Genomic DNA, 23,830 nt, shown 5'->3' with positions numbered 1-23,830 from the left:
TAACTCAGATAGTAAAAGAGGCAGAAAAGAAGAGAGAGAAAGCAGAACGTTCACTGTCAGAATTATGGGACTTTATGAAGCGTTCCAACATACGAGTTATAGGAATCCCAGAAGGGGAAGAGGAATGCCCCAGAGGAATGGAAGCCATAATAGAGAATATTATAAAAGAAAATTTCCCAAATAATCACCAAAGATTCTGACACACTGCTTTCAGAGGGCTATCGGACCCCAGGTCGCCTCAACTTTAACCGAGCTTCTCCAAGACATATTGTGATGAACCTGTCCAAAGTCAAGACAAAAGAAAAGATTCTGCAAGCTGCCAGGAGTAAGCACCAGCTGACCTACAGGGGCAAATCCATCAGAGTGACCGCAGACTTCTCTAATGAAACTTTCTAAGCAAGGAAACAATGGTCATCTACCTTTAATCTACTTAAACAGAACAATTTCCAGCCCAGAATTCTGTACCCTGCTGAGATAAGCTTCAAAATTGACGGAGAAATCAAATCATTTACGGATATACAAACATTGAGAAAATTCGCCACAACAAGACCAGCTCTACAAGAAATACTTCAACCTGTTCTGCACACTGACCACCACAATGGATCAGCAGCAAAGTAAGAACTCAGAAATTAAAGAACAGAACCTAACCTCCACACTGATGCAAAAGATAAAACTAAGCAATGGACTCTCACAAAATAAGATGAATAGAATACTACCACACTTATCAATTATCTCAATAAATGTTAATGGCTTGAATTCCCCACTGAACAGACATAGACTGGCTGACTGGATTAAAAACACAAGCCATCCATTTGCTGTCTACAAGAAACACACCTGGCTTCAAAAGACAAATTAAAGCTCCTAGTCAAGGCTTGGAAGACAATTTTTTAGGCAAGTGGATTCAGAAGAAAAGAGTTGCAATCTTATTTTCAGATTCATGTGGATTTAAAGCAACTAAAGTCAAAAAGACAAAGACGGTCACTTTTTATTAGTTACAGGAAAAATACAACAAGAAGACGTTTCAATTCTAAATATTTATGCACCCAATTTAAATGCTTCCAGATTCTTCAAACAGACCTTACTCAGTCTGAGCAATATGATATACGATAATACCAATAATAAAAGGGGACTTAAACACTCCTCTTACAGAGCTGGGCGGATCCTCTAAACAAAAATTAAACAAAGATATAAGAGATTTAAATGAGACCCTAGAACAACTGTGCTTGATAGACTCACATAGAACACTCCATCCCAAAGATAAAGAATACACATTCTTCTCATCACCCCATGGAACATTCTCCAAAATTGATCATATCCTGGGACACAAAACAAATATCAACAGAATCAAAAGAATTGAAATTTTATCTTATATCTTCTCAGACCATGAGGCACTAAGGGTGGAACTCAACTTTAACAAAAACGCTTCACCCCACACAAAGACATGGAAATTAAACAATCTTCTGTAGAATAACAGATGGGTGAAGGAAGAAATAAAACAGGAAATTATTAACTTCCTTGAGCATAACAACAATGAAAACACAAGCTACCAAAACCTGTGGGATACTGCAAAAGCAGTTTTGAGAGGAAAATTTATCGCTTTAGATGCCTACATTCGAAAAACAGAAAGAAAGCACATCAACAAACTCACAAGCCATCTTATAGAGTTGGAAAAAGAAGAACAATCTAAGCCTAAAACCAGTAGAAGAAAAGAAATCTCCAAAATCAAATCAGAGATCAAGGAAATTGAAAACAAAAGAATCCTTCAGAAAATTAATGAAACAAGGAGTTGGGTTTTTTGAAAACATTAATAAAATAGATAAACCGTTGGCCAGAATAACAAGAAATAGAAAAGTAAAATCTCTAGTAACCTCAATCAGAAATGATAAAGGGGAAATATCAACTGATCCCACAGAGATACAAGAGATCATACTACCAGAAACTCTATGCCTAGAAATTTGACAATGTGAAGGAAATGTTTTTTTTTTTTTTTATAGAGACAGAGTCTCACTTTATGGCCCTCAATAGAGTGCCGTGGCTTCACACAGCTCACAGCAACCTCCAACTCCTGGGCTTAAGCGATTCTCTTGCCTCAGTCTCCCGAGTAGCTGAGACTACAGGCGCCCGCCACAACGCCCGGCTATTTTTTGGTTACAGTTTGGCCGGGGCCGGCGCCCTACCGACTGAGCCACAGGCGCCACCCAATGTGAAGGAAATGGATCAATATTTGGAATCACACCCTCTCCCTAGACTTAGCCAGGAAGAAATAGAGCTTCTGAACAGACCAATTTCAAGCACTGAGATTAAAGAAACAATAAAAAATCTTCCAACCAAAAAATGCCCTGGTCCAGATGGCTTCACACCACAATTCTATCAAACCTTTAAGGAAGAGCTTATTCCTGTACTGCAGAAATTATTCCAAAAAAATCGAGGAAGAAGGAATCTTCCCCAACACATTCTATGAAGCAAACATCACCCTGATACCAAAACCAGGAAAGACCCAAACAAAAAGGAGAATTTCAGACCAATCTCACTCATGAATACAGATGCAAAAATTCTCAACAAAATTTTAGCCAATAAATTACAGCTTATCATCAAAAGTCATTCATCATGATCAAGTAGGCTTCATCCCAGGGATGCAAGGCTGGTTTAACATACACAAGTCCATAAACATTATCCACCATATTAACAGAGGCAAAAATAAAGATCATATGATCCTCTCAATAAAGGCAGAAAAATCATTTGATAAAATCCAGCATCCTTTTCTAATTAAAACACTGAAGAGTATAGGCATAGGTGGCACATTTCTAAAACTGATTCAAGCTATCTATGACAAACCCACAGCTAATATTTTACTGAATGGAGTAAAACTAAAAGCTTTTACTCTTAAAAATGGAACCAGACAAGGTTGTCCTCTGTCACCTTTACTATTCAACATAGTGCTGGAAGTTCTAGCCAATACAATTAGGCAAAACAAGGAAATAAAGGGAATCCAAATGGGAGCAGAGGTCAAACTCTCCCTCTTTGCTGACGACATGATCTTATACTTAGAGAATCCCAAAGAATCAACCACAAGACTCCTAGAAGTCATCAAAAAATACAGTAATGTTTCAGGATATAAAATCAATGTCCACAAGTCAGTAGCCTTTGTATACACCAATAACAGTCAAGATGAGAAAGGACACAACTCCCTTCACCATAGCTTCAAAGAAAATGAAATACCGGGGCGGCGCCTGTGGCTCAGTCCGTAAGGCACCGGCCCCATATACCGAGGGTGGTGGGTTCAAACCCTGCCCCGGCCAAACTGCAACCAAAAAATAGCCGGGCGTTGTGGCGGGCGCCTGTAGTCCCAGCTACTCGGGAGGCTGAGGCAAGAGAATCGCTTAAGCCCAAGAGTTGGAGTTTGCTGTGAGCTGTGTGAGGCCACGGCACTCTACCGAGGGCAATAAAGTGAGACTCTGTCTCTACAAAAAAAAAAAAAAGAAAAGAAAATGAAATACCTAGGAATATACCTAATGAAGGAAGTGAAGGACCTCTATAAAGAAAACTATGAAATCCTCAGAAAGGAAATAGCAGAGGATATTAACAAATGGAAGAACATACCATGCTCATGGATGGGAAGAATCAACATTGTTAAAATGTCTATACTTCCCAAAGCAATCTACCTATTCAATGCCATTCCTATCAAAATACCAACATCGTACTTTCAAGATTTGGAAAAAACGATTCTGCGTTTTGTATGGAACCAGAGAAAACCCCGTATAGCTAAGGCAGTTCTTAGTAACAAAAATAAAGCTGGGGGCATCAGCATACCAGATTTTAGTATGTACTACAAAGCCATAGTGGTCAAGACAGCATGATACTGGCACAAAAATAGAGACATAGACACTTGGAATCGAATAGAAAACCAAGAAATGAAACTACCATTTTACAACCACCTAATCTTCGATAAACCAAACAAGAACATACCTGGGGGGAAAGACTCCCTATTCAATAAATGGTGTTGGGAGAACTGGATATCCACATGTAAAAGACTGAAACTGAACCCACACCTTTCCCTACTCACAAAAATTGATTCAAGATGGATAAAGAACTTAAATTTAAGGCATGAAACAATAAAAATCCTCCAAGAAAGCATAGGTAAAACACTGGAAGATATTGGCCCGGGGAAAGACTTCATGAAGAAGACTGCCATGGCAATTGCAACAACAACAAAAATAAACAAATGGGACTTCATTAAAGTGAAAAGCTTCTGTACAGCCAAGGAGACAACAACCAAAGCAAAGAGACAACCTACACAATGGAAAAGAATATTTCCACATTTTGAATCAGACAAAAGCTTGATAACTAGGATCTACAGAGAACTCAAATTAATCCACCTGAAAAAAGCCAACAATCCCCTGTATCAATGGGCAAGAGACATGAATAGAACCTTGTCTAAAGAAGACAGATGAATGGCTAACAAACATATGAAAAAATGTCTATCATCCCTATATGTTAGAGAAATGCAAATCAAAGCCACTCTGAAATACCATCTAACCCCAGTGAGAATGGCCCACATCACAAAAATCTTAGAACTGCAGATGCTGGCGTGGATGTGGAGAGAAGGGAACACTTTTACACTGCTGGTGGGTCTGCAAACTAGTACAACCTTTCTGGAAGGAAGTATGGAGAAACCTCAAAGCACTCAAGCTAGACTTCCCATTTGATCCTGCAATCCCATTACTGGGCATCTACGCAGAAGGAAAAAAATCCTTTTATCATAAGGACACTTGTACTAGACTGTTTATTGCAGCTCAATTTACAATTGCCAAAATGTGGAAACAGCCTAAATGCCCACCAACCCAGGAATGGATTAACAAGCTTGGTATATGTATACCATGGAATACTAGTCAGCTATTAAAAGAAATGGAGACTTTACATCCTTCGTATTAACCTGGATGGAAGTGGAAGACATTATTCTTAGTAAAGCATCACAAGAATGGAGAAGCATGAATCCTATGTACTCAATTTTGATATGAGGACAATTAATGACAATTAAGGTTATGGGGGGGGGAGGAAAAGCAGAGAGAGGGAAGGAGGGAGGGGGTGGGGCCTTGGTGTGTGTCACAGTTTATGGGGGCAAGACATGATTGCAAGAGGGACTTTACCTAACAAATGCAATCAGTGTAACCTGGCTTATTGTACCCTCAATGAATCCCCAACAATTAAAAAAAAAAAAAAAAAAGTCTGGGGAAGGTCATGCAAAAATAAATAATAAACAAACAAAAACCTCCTACATTACTCTCAGGGATATCCCAGAAGTGACCTATGTTTTTGCACCAAGATTGGGACTTACTCTCTTGAGAAGTTATTTTTCTTCTCTGAGGCAGGTAATTAGTGAAGATTTGGCAGCAATTTAAAACTTTTCCCTAGTAATAGAGGATCATCACCAGCCTATTCTGATCTGGAATTTACATAAGAACCAACCCCTGAGAGAAATCACATGTCCTGGCAGGGTGAATTTAGTCCTTACTTGCCCTTGAGTGTACATTTGTATTTCCTCTCTGATTGTTTATAGGCTTTACTTTTACCTTTTGGAGACTAGAATTACCCGAGAGAGGCACTTTTGACACGAGGGATATATAAAACTGAAATTCTGGAGAGCAAGTACTGAGGCAAGAAGAAATTTTCTTCTTTTATTCATGCGGCCTGCAAAACAAAATAGCCATTTGGATGAATGGCAAATTGTTCATTGTACGCCCATACTCATTTCTTAAGAAAACCACCTAACCTTTACTGCAAATCCACTAAATGTCTTTTGTTTCACTTTCAAAGGGAAGGAAGTGTCAGTGTACTGGCACTTTTTTCTGCTTAATTAAAAGTATTAACAGAAAGATTTTAAACATATTGGCTTGACTTATATCTACCATTTAGAGGAAGGAAATTATTGGTTGAGCAGCCCTAACCCCCAAAATCCAAAATTTGAAAAGTTCTAAAATCTTTTGAGTACCAACATGTTGTAAGTAGAAAATTCCACACACTTGTATAAGTACTTAGTACAAACTTGGTTTCATGCACAAAAAAATTATTAAAACATATTGTATAAATTACCTCCAGGTTTACGAATAAGAAACAGAAATAAATTTTGTAGTTAGACTTGGGTTTCATCCCTAAGATATTACTTCATTATGTATATGCATATATTTCAAAATCTGAAAATATTAGAAATCTAAAATACCTCTGGTCCCAAGCATTTCAGATAAAGGATATTCAACTTGTATGTGAACATACCTGAATTTTTAAAAGAACCTAAATAGATGGGAAATGATTCTTTTTAGCTAAGAAGTCAGTTAAGATTCCAGTATGCACATTTTTTTTATTTTTATTTATTTATTTATTTATTTATTTTTTTTTTGTAGAGACAGAGTCTCACTTTATGGCCCTCGGTAGAGTGCCGTGGCCTCACACAGCTCACAGCAACCTCCAACTCCTGGGCTTAAGTAATTCTCTTGCCTCAGCCTCCCGAGTAGCTGGGACTACAGGTGCCCGCCACAATGCCCAGCTATTTTTTTTTTGGTTGCAGTTCAGCTGGGGCCGGGTTTGAACCCGCCACCTTGGTATATGGGGCCGGCGCCGCCCCCAGTATGCACATTTTATACAGCATGAAGAAAAAAAGACCAGATTTATTAGTAGAAATAGGAAAATATTACACAGTCAAAGGGAAGGTCAGTGTTTTAAAATCTTTGTATAAAACACATCAAAGTAAAATAATAAAATGCAGGTATACATCATTTTATTATATACTTTGTTTTACCGTACTTTACAGATAATTGCATTTTTTACAAATTAATGGTTTATTGCAACCCTGTGTCAAGCAAGTCTACCAAAGCCATTTTTCCAATGGCATGTGCTTACTCTATGTCTCCATTCCATATTTAGGTAATTCTCCCAATATTTCAAACTTTTCCTTTTTTTTTTTTTTTTGGTGAGAAAAAAAGAAAAATATGTTGCCCTCAGTAGAGTGCTGTGGCATCACAGCATTTTTTTTTGTTGTTACAGCTGTCATTGTTGTTTAGCAGGCCTGGGCCAGGTTCAAAGCCACCAGCCCCAGTGTATGCGGCTGGTGCACTAACCACTGAGTTCCGGTGCCAAGCCAGAACTTTTCCGTTATTATTACATCTGTTATGGTGATCTGTGATCAGTGATCTTTGATGTTAGTATTGTAAATGTTTTGGGGTGCCGTGAACTTAATTGAGAAATGTGTGTGTTCTGCTGGTTCCACCAACTGGCTATTCATACCCTCCATCTCTCTTCCTCTCCTCAGGCATCCTTCTTTCCTAACATACACAATAAATATTAAAATTAGGCCAATTGATAACCCGCCTCTATAAGCGTTCATGTCTAAGGAATAGTTTCATGTTTCTCAATTTAAATAAAAAACTAGAAATGATTAAGCTTAGTGAGGAAGGCATATCCAAAGCTCAGACAAGCCTAAAGTTACGCCTCTCACGCCACTTACCCAAGTGTAAATGAAGTTATTTGTAGTGAGAATAAGATTTAACAGCAACTTCAAAATCCTGAGCCCAAGCAATTCTGCCTCAGCCTCCCAAGCAGCTGGGACCACAGGCACCCTCCACAATGCCTCTGTTGCAGTTGTCATTGTTGTCTAGCTGGCCTGGGCTAGGGTCAAACCCGAAACTTGGGTGCATGTGTGGTGCTGTAAACACTGTGTTACAGACATCAAGCGAGAATCTTGCAATTTAAGAAAATTTTTATAACATAGGCATATACCATACAATACCAGAATTTTCTTCCTTTTCCATTTAAAGCCTCGCTGAAAGTATTTATTAACAAAAAGAGGAAGGCTTTTCTTCCTTTTTCTTTATCTTACACTACTGTACTCCTACAGTCCTACCTTTTGTTTTATCTATTCTACCCTATTGTCTATTTGGTTTTATTCTCTCTAATGCCTATTCTCTTGACTTTCTCCCTTGCTTTTGATGTGCTAGTAATTTATGCTCAAGGAAACAGCAAAAAGTAATGAGCTGTGTTTCTTGCTCCCCTGCATACATAGTATGGGTCACATTTCTGTGACTCTGCTTTGTATCCATTTTTCTCTCTAAAATGTCCTTTCATTCTCCTAGCTAATGCTCGTTGTTCTTTGAGAGCCTTCCTCAGGGACTGTCTTCTTCAGAAAGTTTTTCTAGATTAAGTGATTTTATTTTTTCATTTATCATTTACCACTTTGTATTAAATTAATCTGTTTACAATATATTTTTCCACAACCAGAGTAAGATCTTAGAACTGTTTCTTAGTATCTCTAGCACCAAGCTTCAAAATTGTCAACCTGACTTTCAACTATTAACCTTCTTCATGATTTCTAGTTTGCCACAGCTTTGCTATATAGCATGAAATATAAAACACAATTTTATAGCCGGGCGTTGTGGCGGGCGCCTGTAGTCCCAGCTACTGGGGAGGCTGAGGCAAGAGAATCGCTTAAGCCCAGGAGTTGGAGGTTGCTGTGAGCTGTGTGAGGCCACGGCACTCTACCGAGGGCCATAAAGTGAGACTCTGTCTCTACAAAAAAAACAAACAAACAAAAAAAAAAAAAACACAATTTTACCAAATCATAAAATACTGTTTACCTATCTTAATCATTATTTACATTTTATTCTTCTAATTTTTCTTGATTGTGATCATATTATGAGCTGAGACTATGGTCTTTAGGGCTATAAAACAGAATTTTATATTGTGCCACAACTATAAGGACATTCATCAAATCATATTCCTTAGACAACTGTTGTCAAAGTCAAATTTTAAGAAATGGATTAAACACGTAAGATGACCAGGATACTATGCTAAGTATTTTGGGTTAAACAATTAAAAATAAGACACTTTCTGTCTTAAGTTTACTGTTCAACTGGGAAGACAAGTCATCAATAAATGAAAAACTTAAATAAGTAGGAAAATTCCGGATTCCTTTCTACATAAATTGTGGTGGCACTAATTGCCATATTTTTAAAGAAAGTTTAGTTAAATTGTCTTTATTTACGGGTTTACTGCCCTCTGGTGGATCACATATGTCTAAGAAAACTACATGTCTATAACTATCTAAAAAAAAATAGTACCTTACCAGTAAATTTGAGAAGTAAAACAAAAGAGGTCAAATGGTTAAAAAACAGTGAACCCCAGCAGAAAGATTTCCCATTTATTGTCTAGTGGACAATAACACAAAAAGACCCTTTCAAACAGTCATTTAGTTACCGCCATTGTTATTTCTGGAGTATTTTCTTCATGATACTTGTCACCTAGTTTATCTTTTTCTACTGCTTGACTTGTATTATGGTGAATGCATCCAACTCCAAAGTTTGATTCAGTAAGTCTTGAACAACAGCCTGGAAATTTGCATTTCTCTAAGTTCCTATGTAATGGCCACATAAATTGTCCACACTTGAAAACCAATGGTCTAGCCATTGAGACTATGTGATGGTGAACATTTGCAATTAACATGGTTATAGTTAAATTCCAAGACCTAGAGAACATTTCAGCCTCTTTTATATTGTTTTGCTGTAATCCGTTATTTGGTGCTCTTTCAGCTTAATTCCCTCATAACCAAGTTCTTAGAAAAAACCATGCCCATACTTGCACACATACCAATGCACTATTTTTCTCCTTAGAAAATCTAGAATAATTCTTACTAAATGAAAGATCAGAGAGAAAAAATTCAATGAATTATTTAATGTGAACTGGCATTTGGGGATGAGGATGAAGAGAAGATAGAGACATGTAAGATGTGGATCCTATCTTAAGGTTTATAATCCAGTTGGGTTCATTTGCCTGCTTTACGGTTTCCAAAGTGCTTTTACATCATTATCTGATCCACTCCAAGAAATTAAATAACTTGTTAAAGGTCAAGAAACAGGTGGAGTCAGGTCTGGAATTCGAGCATTCTGATGAGTAGTTCATCATTGCTCAAGTTTCATATTAAAGAAACCATTTGTATTGGTTTTAAGACTCTGCCCAAAGGATGAAATCACCCCTTTCAAAAACTAGTCCCTAGTTCTAATGAGATAAGGAGGTATACCTAATCTCCCTCTCTTTCTTTTTTTTTTTTCTGTAAAGACAGAGTCTCACTCCTGTTGTTACCTTTCGAGAAAATCTTTGTCACCTTATTGCTCTCAGATTTCCTATTTCATATTTTATAATAGGTAAAGAGGCCACAGCTATGGGAAGGGTGGATATTTTGAATTGTTTTCTTTTTTTTGAATTGTTTTCTTAATACTCTCTAACAGTCTCCCATGTTTTGTCTAATTTTTCTAAATGCAGTCATAACAAATCCCTAAAAAATAGTTTACTGACATTAAAATGAAAATTCTAGAAAGAAAAGAGACAGGCAGGCAGAAGACCAAAAGTTAAATAAACAAAACTAAGGAGATAAAACCTTCAGTGAAGGAGGAAATAGTGGTAAAAAGTGCTTTTAAAACATTAACTAGGCTGGGTGTGGTGGTTCAGGCCGGTAATCCTAGCACTCTGGGAGGCCAAGGCAGGTGGATTGACTGAGCTCCTGAGTTCAAAACTGCCCTGAGCCAGAGAGAGACCTTATCTCTAAAAAAATAGGTGTTGTGGCAGGCGCCTGTAGTGTCAGCACTTGGGAGGCTGAGGTTAGAGAATCACTTGAGCCCAAGAGTTTGAGGTTGCTAATGCCACAGCACTCTACCGAGGGTGACAAAGTGAGACTCTGTCTCAAAACAAACAAACAAAAAAACCATTAACTAGGAAAATTTTTGTGTTTGTCAACTGATGCCATCATCAAGAATTCATAATACAATCTACTGGGTAAGATAGACCATGTGTAATCATCAATTAAAGGATATAAACAATATATGCAAACCAACTTCCCAGAAAGCCAACTGTACTTGGATGTCTCATAACCATATGAAGCTTTAATAGATTAAAAAAAAAAACTAAATTCTTGGTTTCCTCTCAAACATCTTTCATTGCACAAATGTCTTCTCCATCCTCAGTAAATGGTTCTACTCTCTAGCTAGTAACTCAGGCCAGATACTAGGAGTCATCCTTCATTTCTCCCTTTCTCTCACATCCCATATCACACTCATCAGTAAGAACTTGAATCTATTTCCATATCTAGAAACCATCATCCACTTTTCTCCCATATATTTTACCATTACCTTAATCCAAACCACCATCGTCTCTCCTGCTTATGTTGAGCATTAGCCTCCTAACTGCATGATCTTTGCCCATCTCCAGAATCATCTCCTACAACCATCCATTCTGAGTATGTTTCAGCAACACTGGTCTTTTCTTAGGTTTTTGGACATTAAGATGTAAAATTGTTGCTTGCCTCAGGCCTTTTTGAATGTCCTAGTTACTCTGCTTCTTTGAATGTTCTTCTTTTCCTCTCTAGCAAGGCTGAATCAGTTTCATCTTGTGGGCCTCAATTTAAATATCAACTCCGTAGAAAGGCCTTCCTAGACAAGTTTAACTAACTGTGTTATTCTCCTTAAGTCCATCTATAAAAGGCAAGTTCCATTAGAACAAAAATCTACTTTGTTTACCATTGTATTTCAGTACCTTAAAGTTCTTGGCACAGAGGAAAGAGGAACTTTAAAACTATGTGCAGAATAAATAATTACTGAGTGCTCCGTGATCCAATCTTGCCGGGTCAGGAGGCTTTGCAAAATGAGACCTAAGGAATGAGTAAGAATTAGGCAGATCAAAGACAGAGGTTAGAAGAGGTCTGGAGGTGAGAGAAAAGATAGTGCACTTGAGGAACACAAAAGACATTCTGTATGGTTACAGATGGTGTAAAACCACAGGAGCAGGAGAGGCAGGCAAAGCCCAGACAAGGAAGCTGTAAGCCATGTTAGGGGAAATAGTGTCGCAAAACAGCGCCGGGAAGGGGAGCGAACCAGAGTGGAACTGGTGGAGACTGAGAAAAATACAGCATAAGAAAAGACACAGAGACAAAAGATAGGATTGGGAGGACTGACTGAGCTGATGGCTGCAACCAGCCCCAAAGCACAAAATCAGCTTTATTTTATAGTATCTGTACAGGGTTGTCCAGGGGGAAGTGACATAGACAATAATGGGGAAATGGCTTAAGCAAATGATAGAATTTTGGTTTTACAGTACAATTGGAAAATGTAAATGACTTTAATAAAGACAAATCATCTTGTTAATTGTTTCTACTCAACTGTGTTAACATATGACAAGAAGTAAGAAGGGAAAGATCTTGAGGATCTCAGCATAGTTGACAAAACAAAGGAAGAACTATGTGACTTAGTGGTTTCTACCCAACTTTTTTAGCATATGACAAGGAGAAGAAAGGGAACAATTACAAGGATCTCTGCATAGTTAACTAGACAAAGAAAGAGCTTCTGGTAGAGGGAGCATGAAGAAAGGAATATGGCTGTTTTGGGAACCGAAGAGAAGCAGTTGGGGGTTCATTCCTTTAAAGTTCCGCAGGCTGTGAGGACCCTGCAGTCTCACAGCCCGCTCTCCACAAAAAAGGAAACGTTTTAAATGTGGAGTGTCTGGCCATATTTGAGCCTTATCAGCCGGGCAATGTGGAGACTGAATTGGAAGGTAGCAAGACTGAAAGTAGAACCAGCGGTGAGGCCACTGTCACAGCCACATAGCAGTCATAGGGTTGAATCAAGGTAATGTCAGTTAAAGTGGAGAGAAGTGAACGGATTTGAGATAGTCAGGAGACTGGTTTGACTGCCTAGATGTGAGCTGTGAGAAAGAAACCTAAAAACTTATAAGTTTCTGGTTTGAGTATATGGCTCAGTTAAGCGCTTTCCCTCTGGGCCAACAAAGCAGCTTGGGAAAGACCCATTTCCAGCAAGTACCGCTCTTCACAGCCCGGTGAATATGTCTTTGCAAATCAAACTACAGAAGCGAGAACTGCGCTTTTTCCTGTGTTTATCCTTTTAGGAGATCACCCCGAGTATACCTTGACGGCACAGTTAAGTGTCCAATAAGTGTTCGTAAAGTGATTTCAACAGCACTGACTAAAAATAAAATGAACTTTCACTCTCATGGCCACCCTTTTGTAGAGAATGAGTCCTGAAAAAAAACAGGAAAAAGTGCAGGACTCTTTAAGTCTCAATCATAATGAAGTTAAGGGCTTTGTTAGGAGTCTCCCGCCCTCGAGCGCCCCAAGAACCTCTCTACCCAGCTCCTCACCTGGGGCAGAAGACCCGGACCCAGCCCAGGAGGTCCTCAGGGCCGCAGACCCGCGGAAGACCAAAGCTCGCCCAGAGCCCTCCAGTCAAATCTCCCGCGTTCTCTTCCGCCGGACATGACGTTCTGGCCGGTGCTCCTCAGGGCCAATCAGGAGAAGGCGCCGTAAAGCGTGGAGAGGAGCCGGGAAACCCAGCCCACAATTGCAATCTTCAAAGTTGGGGCGGAGTCAGGATTTGGGGGATTTACACACACACACACACACACACACACACACACACACACACACACACACACACACACACACACACACACACACACACACACACACACACACACACACACACACACACACACACACACACACACACACAACAGTCGTGCAGTCTGTAAAGTTGGTTTGGAGGCAGATCTGAGTCGCCTAGGAGAAGGTGCCGCGGGAAGGCGTGGGAGAGGGCTGTAGCGTCCCCCCCTGGTTCGGGAGGCGTGACTGGAAGAGGGCGTGGAAGCCAACTCACCCGGGATGGCGGAGCCTTAAAGGCAGGAGGGGACGCTGTGCTGGAGGCAATAGTACAAACGCGGGCGGAGGGAGAGAGGCGGGGCCTGGGGTGGGTTACTGGGTGCCCGGAGAGGAAAGGGGAGTAATCTGAGGAACAGACTGGAACCTGCCCGGATTCATGAGACCCGGGAAGGATGAGTTGTGCCGGCAACAGGAAGGTTTTGGTAATTCAAGAACAGTACCAAAGGGGGTGGATGGACTGGCATAACGGAGGCAAGGATGCAAAGAGTGTAGTCTTTGGAGCCGGACCAAGCGGTCTGCGAAGCAGTGCTGCACTTTTGTTGTCTGAGTAGCTCACTGCAAGTCCCCGCATGTCTCTGAGTCTCTGTTTCCTCATCTGTAAATGGGAATAACAATCACACAGGAGGCACAGATTGCTCTGATCATTGAGTTAAATGAGATGATGTGTGTGCCATCATGCGTATGCTAGCATGTAGTGAACTGTCAAGAAATAGTCATGGTAGGCATGTTTTTTATTATTATATGGGATTTGCGGAGAACGGGGGGTATCCCCATGGAATCGAGGTGGCCAGGGCAGGTTTTGGCGGTGATGATAAAGGTAGCAATACAGGGTGACCCAGAGAAGAGATGGGCTTGGTGGGACGCCAGAGGTTAAGGATGGGAATACGGCGATGAGGAAGGAGGAGGCCCGGGCATGATAAGGGCAGACCTGGGGTGTGACCTCAAAGAAGATAAAACTCTAAGGAGCGGATGGCACGAGAGGGAAGTGAGTGAAGGCAGTGGCCTCGGGGGCGGGGGCCGTGTAGGTGGAGTGACTTGGTTTGGGCGGCTTGGTTGAGTAGATGGTTGGCTTTGGTTTTCCCCGGGGAGGAGCCTGTGGTGGCGGGCGGAGCTGCGGGCTGGGCCGGGCTTAAGGCTGGCTCTTCTGCCAGTCTCCCTCCCGCCTTCCCACCCGCACTGCGTCCGCCAGTCTCAACTATGGGCTGCCTAGCCCTTCAGCTCCTGCTCCTGGCTTTCTTAGCGTCCGGGTCCGTCAAAGCCCTCCAGCCGGCCTTAATAGCCCTCGGTAGCCTGCACTTGCCAACTAACCCCACATCCCATCCGGCTGTAGCCAAGGACTACTCCGTTCTCTACTTCCAACAGAAGGTAAGGGGGGAAGGGGCTTCGGGATCCCAGGCCCAACCGCCAGAACCTCCGCCCCGCAGAGTCCAGGCAGCGGAGGCCACGCCAAAATTCAGATCTCCTAATGCCTAGTCTTTGGCTCACACACTCTAGATGGTAGCCCCAAGTCCCAGTTCTGTTTAAAAATTCTCCTTTAGTTGCCGATAATTTGATATTAGTCCTGGCTCCCCATGCTCTTGATTCAGGTTCTTTTGTAATAGGCCACGATAGTAACTTGAACTCCCCCTGCTCCCAGAGGATGCGCCGGTGCAAACTCCCTTGACCACCCAAATTCAAATTATTGAGTGTCAACTCCAGCCCCTAGTATATGTCTAGAGTCATCTTTTGCCTAAAGGTAGCCCCTAAATACATATTTTACTATCTTTACCTATTAGGTAATATCAAATCTTTATCCAGCCCCAAAGCCATCGTGTCATTTTAGGATCAGTACAAAGTGATTTTATAGCCCTGTTACTAAGAATTGTTGACAGTTCTTATCCTCTGTAAGACTGAACATATGTAGCCTATACTTGTAAAGGAAGTTATAGGCATATGTCAGAATTTGGGGTGGAAATGACGTTAGCCTCTTTATGGTTTGTATCTTGAGTTTAGAGGTTTAAGAAAGGCTTGATGCTTTTGTGGTTGGCTGCAGTGTGGGACCTTCCCCACAGGACTGGATAGAAAAGTACATCCTTTGTGAAATGACAAGGAACCTTTACAGTTCTGCATTTCTGGAAGCCAGTATAGACAAAGAATTGGAAAAAGGCAGGACTAGAAACCAGTACAAGAGTCTGAATCTTGGCTTTAGGCAGTAAGATAAAACAGGATCCCACTTTGCTATCTCTGTGACTTTGGGCAGGTAATAGTACTTCCCTGAGCCTAATTCCTTGATCTCCTGGGATTATGGTGATGATTAAATGAGAGCAGGTGACAAGAGTATCTGGCCTCAAGTAGGCACCGATTATGTGGTTAAGACCTATCTGAATTTTGAGTAGGAATTTGGGATAGAGAGATATGAACCCAGAGAATAACTTAAAAGAAACAGTTTTAAAGCTAGAAATTCAAGTTTATGATGAAGAAAAAGCATTTTAGGGCGGCGCCTGTGGCTCAAAGGAGTAGGGCACCAGCCCCATATGCTGGAGGTGATGGGTTCATACCCAGCCCCAGCCAGAAACTGCAAAAAAAAAGAAAAAGAAAAAGCATTTTAATTTTAGCAAAAGTACCAAGAAATAAAGGTTTTTTCTGTCAGGCAACTTCCTTAAATCAACTCTCTGGGGCACAGTTCCCTCTTTTGTAAATTGAGAGGATGGGAAAGGGACCCATGTGTTTTATACTTTACTGAGAAAAATTAATGGGTCTCTGGGGAGCTGTCTCAGGAAGGTGAGTGAAAACTGAAGTGGGCCAGGCCAAATTAGGTGCCTCAAGAGCTCCTGCCTGAACTCTTTCAACTGGAGCTCTCTGCTTTGCTAAAGTAACATTGTAGGGGGAACTTTTGGAATAGAAGATCTCTAAATTACCACTGGGAATGATGTTAAAGAGAGAGCTGTCAGCAGAAAAGGGAGGGATAAAAAAGTAGAGGGAATGAGTGCTCTCCTAGTTTCTTTTTTATATTCTTTTATATTATAGATTACTTTGTTGGCCACTTCCTGTTTTAGGAATGTACTTTAAGGCTGTTTCTTTTTCCATTTTGGTAATTTACAAAATCCGTTTGGCTTCACCCAGCCACCTTTCACCCACTGGTTTATGTTTAGTTTGTATTTTAGGACACCGATTCCATATGTGTATTTATTTATTTATTTTTTGCAGTTTTTGGCCGAAAAAACTGCAAAAAATAAATAAATAAATACACATATGGCTGGGTTTGAACCCGCCACCTCCGGCATATGGGGCTGGCGCCCTACCCCTTTGAGCCACAGGCACTGCCCTCCTTATGTGTATTTGTTACCATAATAACAATTTCCCTTGCATAAACTCTAATTAGTTTTATTTTCTTTTTTGAGAAAAACTTTTAACATAAGTATTTGTTACTTAATCATAATAGTTGCCAATTTCTGGACCATAGACTTTTTATAGTTGGGGCTGACTGTATAAACTTGAAATTCTCTCTGGAATACCATTCCTTTTGTCTGCTAGTTAAACTCATACTTCTACTCCAGTGGAAATACCAGCACTTCTGTGAAACTTTGACTTGTGTGTGTGACAGAGTCTCACTGCATTGCCCTGGGTAGAGTGCTGTGGCATTATAGCTCACAGCAACCTCAAACTCTTGGGCTCAAGTGATCCTCTTGCCTCAGCCTCAGTCCCAAGGAACTGGGACTATAGGCACCTGCCACAATGCCTGGATGGGGTCTCTCTGTTACTCAGGCTAGAAACTTTGACTTCTTTCGGACAATATAGTTAGTCTCTTTTTTATCCTGCACTATTACTTTTTGTCTGTGTCCCTCTAGCTAGACAGCACTCTCCAATACCTAGAAGAGCCTAATTAAAAAGTATAAAGCACAGGGCGGCCTCTGTGGCTCAGTGGGTAGGGCGCCAGCCCCAAATACCGAGTGTGGCGGGTTCAAACCTGGCCCTGGCTAGCTAAAACAGCAGTGCCAACTGCAACAAAACATAGTCTGGCATTGTGGCAGGCGCCTGTAGTCCCAACTTCTTGGGAGGTTGAGGCAAGAGAATTGCTTAAGCCCGGGAGTTGGAGGTTGCTGTGACGCCACGGCACTCTACCGAGGGCGACAAAGTAACAAAAAGAAAAAAATATATATAAAGCACAAAATAAAGAATGCATGACTATTCAAAAATAACCTAAACAAAGCAAAGTCTACTATCATTTAATTGACATAAATTATTTTTAATTTCTCTGATCTTTTAATTTCATTCTTTATCAATTATTTTTATTCCTTTTTCAAGGGCCTTCAAATATTTTTGATTTAGTAGGAATATTTAATTTATTTTATTTGAAATAACTGAATCAGAAAAAAGATAGTATATCAGTTGGGTACATTAAGACTCTGGGTACCTGTCTGATCCCAGTTTCATAAAGGATTCTCTTGTGGTTACAATATTGTACTGCTTGTTACCTTCTACCTCCCACCTGAGTCCTTTAGGCTAGAATGTGAGCCTTGAGTCATACATTTCACTGTGTGGTGTGGTGGAGAAGGAGAATGGATCTTGTCATTTTTCTCAGTAAAATAGGGATAATATCTAAGGTGTTAATTAGGGTTCTTTAGAGAAACAGAACCAATAGTATGTGTGCATGTGCTTCTCTCAGAAACCACGAGGATGAGGAGAGAGAGATTGACTGAGAGATTTGTATTAAGGCTCCTCTACTTGTGGAGGCTTAGAAAGTCCAAAATTTGCAGGGTAGGCTGTCTGAAGACTCAAGGAAGAGTTGCAGTTGGGATCCATAAGCAGTCTTCTGGTAGAATTCCTTCCTGCTCAGGGGAGGTCAATCTTTGTTTCACTAAAGTCTTAAATTAATTGGATGAGGCCCATCTCAATTATGAAGAGTGATCGACTTGACTCAAAGTCCACTGAATTAAATGTTAATCTCATTTAAAAAAAAATACCATGTGGACTAATACTTCTAGACTAATGATTGACCATATAATCTAGGCACCATGGCCTGGGCAAGTTGACATGCACAGTCCTAGAGCATGGTAGGAATTTAAGAGATTTAGATCAAATGGTAATTCCTTCTTTATTCTCTCCTAAAATGACACTGTCCATAGTGGCTGTATATTTCGGATTGTTACAAATGCATGACAATTGTAGTAACGCCTTGCAGGAAACTGATGGTCAGCTGTCTGTACCCAGCTGTTCCTCTTTATCCACTGATCAATGTTTCTGTAAAAAGTCTGTATCTTGGCCCAGAGTTGAGCTTATTGCCACTGCAGGGTCTTCCTACAACACCTTCCTTGTCTGCTGTGAATTTTGTTGTGACATCACTGGGCTGAGCTGTTTTGATTTATATACATCCCTTAGAGTTCTGCTTTCAATTCCTATTCTTAGTTTCCCTTCCCTCCTTTGGTCTCAGTGGCCCTAAAGTCTTAGTGATGTTTAGCTCTGTTAGGCCCTTTGGAAGGGCATACTGATATTGATCTTTTTCTTCCTTCTCTTCCTTTTTTCTTTTCCCCCTTCTCCTATTCTTATTAATTCATCTATTGATGGCTTTCCCCTCAGGCCTAGAAAGTACTGTCATAAATACTGTGTGAATTCTGACCTGTTCTGTATTTTGTGACATAGAATCATTTTTGGAAGGAGTCTGAGAGATCATATAGCTGGGACTATAGGCATATGCTAATTTTTCTGTTTTTTATAGAGATGGGGTCTTGCTATGTTGCTCAGGCTGGTCTCAAACTCCCAGCTTCAAGTGATCCTCCCACCTCAGCCTCCCAAAGTGCTGGGATTATAGGCATAAGCCACAGCACCCAGCCCATGATACTTATAAATTAAGATCTTATGAACTGAAAAAATTGACCATAAATTGAAATGATTAAGAAGTAAAATGCAGGATAGTAAAACTATGCTTAAGTGTTTAATGCATTAGTAATGATAATAGTCTACTACGATTTATTTATTTTTAACTTAATCTGATTTTTCTTTTCTTTTCTTTTTTTTTTTTTTCAGAGACAGGGTTTAGCTCTGTTACCCATGCTAGAATGTAGTGGCGTGGTCATATCTCACTGCAACCTTGAATTTCTGGGCTCAAGTGATTCTCTTACCTTGGCTTTCTGAGTAGCTGGGACTACAAGTGAGTGCCTCAATGTCCAGCCAATTTACAAAGAGATTTTTGGTAAAGTTGGGGGTCTTGCTATGTGACCCAGGCTGGTCTTGAACTCCTTGGTCCAAGTGATCCTTCTATTTCTGCCTCCCCAAGTGCTGGTATTACTGGCATGAACCTCTGATAATGCCTGGCTCATTTGTTGGAAAACTTTAAATGCTAAATAATTAATAGGCATTCACTTATTTAATCCCTATAACTGTTCTATAAGGTAGATGTTGTTATTATCTTATTTTTTTATATAATTATTTTTTATTCAATCATAACTTTGTACATTGATGCATTTATGGGGTTCAGCGTTATTATCATATTTTATAGGCAAAGAATTATTGGGGAGGTTAAGTTACATATCTGAGCTACATTGTTTATCTGTCAACATTTTATTTTTCTGAAAATAAACTAGTGAATTTCTAGTTCTAAAGATATCATTGCCTTGCTTGTTGTACTAGTCATAATAGGCTAGGTTATGCTGCTGTTAAAAAAACAAAACTAAACTAACTTTCAGTTAATTAATCCAACAAAATTTATGACTTTTATTGTGTTTCCAATGGAACGAGCAGGGAGCTGTCCTTATTATATTCACTCAGACTGAGTGGCTGGTGGAGGCTTCCTTTCAGCATATGCTTTTATGATCACTAAAGCAGGAGGAAAAGAACATGGAAGGTCTTTTATAAATGCTCCAAATTCCTTGGCCAGAACTGGTTAAGTGACTACACCCAACCACAGGACTGGGAGACAAAAAGTATTGGCTTTGGGCGGTGCCTGTCGCTCAGTGAGTGGCGGATTCGAACTCCTCCTCAGCCAAACTACAACAAAAAATAGCCTGGTGTTATGGTGGGTGCCTGTAGTCCCAGCTACTTGGGAGGCTGAAGCAAGAGAATCGCCTGAGTCCAAGAGCTGGAGGTTGCTGTGAACTGTGACACAACGGCACTCTACCGAGGGCGACAAAGTAGAACTCCATCTCTAAAAAAAAAGTATTGGCTTTGTAATGCCTCAGCCCTAATGACTACTATAGTCAATCAGTTACTTACCTACCCACCCACCCACCTACTCTGCTCCTTCAATGCCTTTTATATGTCAGGCACTGGACTAAGTCCTGGGGAGACAGAGATGACCACATGCTGAAGAAGCTTAAATTATACCTGTTGACATTCTGATTGCACATACTTAAATCTGTATCTGAAGAACATGGAAAAGCACTGAAACCTTTGTAATGTCTTAGCAGTCCTGTGGTTACAACTCAGATTGTTTCAAAACACATCCTTGTGTTTTGAAGGGAGATTGATTTAATATTTTCTTGCTCAACTTGTCATTATAATAGTTTACTGACCTCATATATGTACCCATTAAAATGCACGATAAAAAAGGACTTATTTATTCATACCACTGTTCAGTAATTAAACATAGTTTTGCCTATCTTTAGTATATGGAACAAAATTGATGTAGAGATTTATATAAAAAAACCTTAAGTGTGCTTTGGTAGGTGTTGGGTATTCATTAAAAAGGAAAATTCTGCCCTGATAGTTTTTTTTGCTTACTTAGAAAATATGTATGTAATGGGAGAATTTATAAAAATCTTTTTATTTCTGGTTCACAATATAAGAAAAATCCTCGTTATTATTTATGAGCAATGAATGAATAAACATTTATTATCTACTCTGGCCAAAGTAGTATGCTAAACTTTATTGTGAGTCATATTTTAATCTATTGCCTTTAAAATCTATGATCTTTCTTAACATCATGATGGCTCTGTGTTCAAAGCAGTAGTAACAAAACTGATATCTCTGTATCTTTTTATATTCCATATTTAGTCTTTACAACAATCTTGTGGGGTAGATATTACCCTCATATTTAGAAATGGAACTACTAAGGCTCAGAAAGATCAAAGGAGGAAACATCCAAAATATGCCATTTGTAAATCTCTAGGTTTTTCAATCCCAAATAACTTATGGTATAGTCATAAAATAGAATATCATTAGTCCTTAAAAATTATGGTCTTAAAATATATCTGACACTGTGAGAAAATGTTCATGCATTAATGGTGAATGAAAAAAGCAAAATAGAAAACCAATGTACAATGTGTTTCCAAATTCATTTACCCAATTCTGTATTAAGCACCTACTATATGGTAGTTACTATTTTAGCACTAGGGAAGAGCACTCTAGGCATGAGGAAAAATATTCCAGGCACAGGAAATGTCTAGACAGGGAAGGTCAAGTAACAAATCCTGAGGTAGGTATGTGCCTGGCAGAGATAGTATGGCTGGAGGGACATGCCCATGGGGGAGAGAATTAGGGGAGGAGGAAGGCAGAAGGGAAAAGGAGCCAGATAATGGGGAGACATATAGACCATTGTAAAGAATTTGGCCTTACATCTAAATGCAATGAGAAACCTTTGGAGCTTTAGGGCAGAAGAAAGACTTATTCTCGGTCACGTTTTAATAAACATTGGCTGTTGTGTTGAGAATAGGCTATAAAGGGGAAAGGGGGGAAAACAGAAAGATTAGGCTGTTGCAAAAGTTCACATTAGAGATGATGGCAGCTTGGATTAGTATAAGAAATGCTCAGATTCTACATTTTTTGTTTTTTGAGACAGGGTCTCACTATGTCGCCCTGGGTAGTGCTGTGGTATCACAGCCTACAGCAACCTCTAACTCTTGGGCTTAAGCAATTCTCTTGCCTCAGCCTCCCAAGTAGCTGGGACTACAGGCACCCACCACAATGCCCAACTATTTTTTGTTGTTATTGTTGTACTTGCCATTGTTGTTTCGCAGGCCCAGGTCGAGTTCAAACCCGCCTGCCTCAGTGTATGTGGCCTGTGCTCTAACCACTGAGCTACAGGTGCCGAGCCAATTCTAGGTATTTTTGAAGGTGTAGCTAAGAGTTATAGTTGATGAATTAGATGTGGCATGTCAAAGACTCAAAGATGACTGTAAGATTTTTAGCCTGAGCAGGTGGAAGGATGGAGTCATCATTTACTAAGATAGAGAATGTCACAGGAGGAGTAGGTTTGGGGAAGGAGAGAGACAGAGATGATACTTAGTTTGAGACCTGATATTTGAGCAAGAGTTTAGAAGCAAGGTGAGGCAAGTATTAAAAAATTGAAGCTGTCAGTATACAGATGGTGTATAAACCATGAGATTGCAAGAGATCAACAAAGGAGTTAGCTAAAGTGATCTTCTCTTTTAAAGATGGTCTTCTGCGCTGTAGTCCCAGCTACTAGGGAGGCTGAGGCAAGAGAATTGCCTAAGCCCAGGAGTTGGAGATTGCTGTGAGCTGTGGCACTATGGCACTCTACCAAGGGTGATAAAGTGAGACTCTGTCTCTAAAAAGAAAAAAAGAAACAACAACAACAAAAAGATGGTCTTCTGAACACTGCAGTATTTAGTTATTTACTTTTAGTCACTTTGTTGTTGTTGTTGTTGTTTTTAGAGACAGAGTCTCACTTTATGGCCCTCGGTAGAATGCCATATCGTCACAGCTCACAGCAACCTCCAACTCCTGGGCTTAAGCGATTCTCTTGCCTCAGCCTCCCAAGTAGCTGGGACTATTGGCGCCCGCCATAATTCCCAGCTATTTTTTGTTGCAGTTGTCATTGTTGGTTAGCTTGCTCAGGCCAGGTTCGAACCCACCACCTTCGGTGTATGTGGCTGGCGCCGTAACCATTGTGTTATGGGTGCCAAGCCCAACTCTAATAACTTTTATAATGAAATACAAGGAAACCAACCTAGACAATTTTGACTTTATTTGATAGGAATTAACATCAAAGTAGTCTCCATTCTAACAATGCAAAATGTTTAAACAACAGAAAAGTGATTTTCACTTTAACAAAATATCTAAGAGAATCATTAGAGAATAAATCATATCATCAGAGTAACCTTTACTCTACCGAAATGACAACACCTATTGTCTACATGTGACTACTTCCTTATGTCTTCTGAGATAAACATCTTAACAATCATGGTGAATCCTTAACTAGGTAATCTCAGAAGGTGTGGAGGGAAGGCTGAGCAGACTAGATTAGCTGTACTGCTTCAGTTTAGCTTCTCCAATCCCATCTTGCAGGCCACTTTTCCGGCTTCATTTTAAAGTCTCATGCAAGATAGTAAGACCACTTGATTGTCTGTGTTTCTCTAGTTGCATTCAGTTTCTTGGTGTGGTTGTGGAGTTGGTGGAGAGTTCTTTTTA

General features: G+C 40.1%; 2 protein-coding genes across 7 annotated transcripts in view; one reads left to right on the top strand and one right to left on the bottom strand.

The window, feature by feature from the left end:
* Window positions 1–13,319, bottom strand: part of DDIAS (DNA damage induced apoptosis suppressor) — a 38,056-nt gene extending 24,737 nt beyond the window's left edge. Inside the window, exons 1-2 of one of the 2 annotated variants that reach the window (XM_053561373.1) lie at window positions 13,189–13,319; window positions 5,571–5,688 (exon numbers count right to left, since the gene is read on the bottom strand). In XM_053561373.1, the coding sequence (XP_053417348.1) occupies window positions 5,571–5,683 (113 nt within the window). In that variant the 5' untranslated portion in view covers window positions 5,684–5,688; window positions 13,189–13,319. Of the gene's footprint in view, window positions 1–5,570; window positions 5,689–13,188 lie in introns of those variants that run through there. The other variant, XM_053561372.1, reaches the window with a different exon arrangement.
* Window positions 13,320–13,836: 517 nt separating this feature from the next.
* The window catches only part of PRCP (prolylcarboxypeptidase), a 117,636-nt gene continuing 107,642 nt past the window's right edge, over window positions 13,837–23,830 (top strand). Inside the window, exons 1-2 of one of the 5 annotated variants that reach the window (XM_053561158.1) lie at window positions 13,837–14,204; window positions 14,727–14,851. In XM_053561158.1, coding sequence (XP_053417133.1) covers window positions 14,162–14,204; window positions 14,727–14,851 — 168 coding nt within the window. In that variant the 5' untranslated portion in view covers window positions 13,837–14,161. Of the gene's footprint in view, window positions 14,205–14,250; window positions 14,852–23,830 lie in introns of those variants that run through there. The other 4 variants (XM_053561163.1, XM_053561162.1, XM_053561160.1 and 1 more) reach the window with 4 other exon arrangements.

Source organism: Nycticebus coucang, chromosome 14, assembly GCF_027406575.1.
Source record: "Nycticebus coucang isolate mNycCou1 chromosome 14, mNycCou1.pri, whole genome shotgun sequence".
Lineage (NCBI taxonomy): Eukaryota > Metazoa > Chordata > Mammalia > Primates > Lorisidae > Nycticebus > Nycticebus coucang.
Note: the sequence above shows the minus strand (reverse complement) of the source record. Positions and strands in the feature narration are given on the sequence as shown.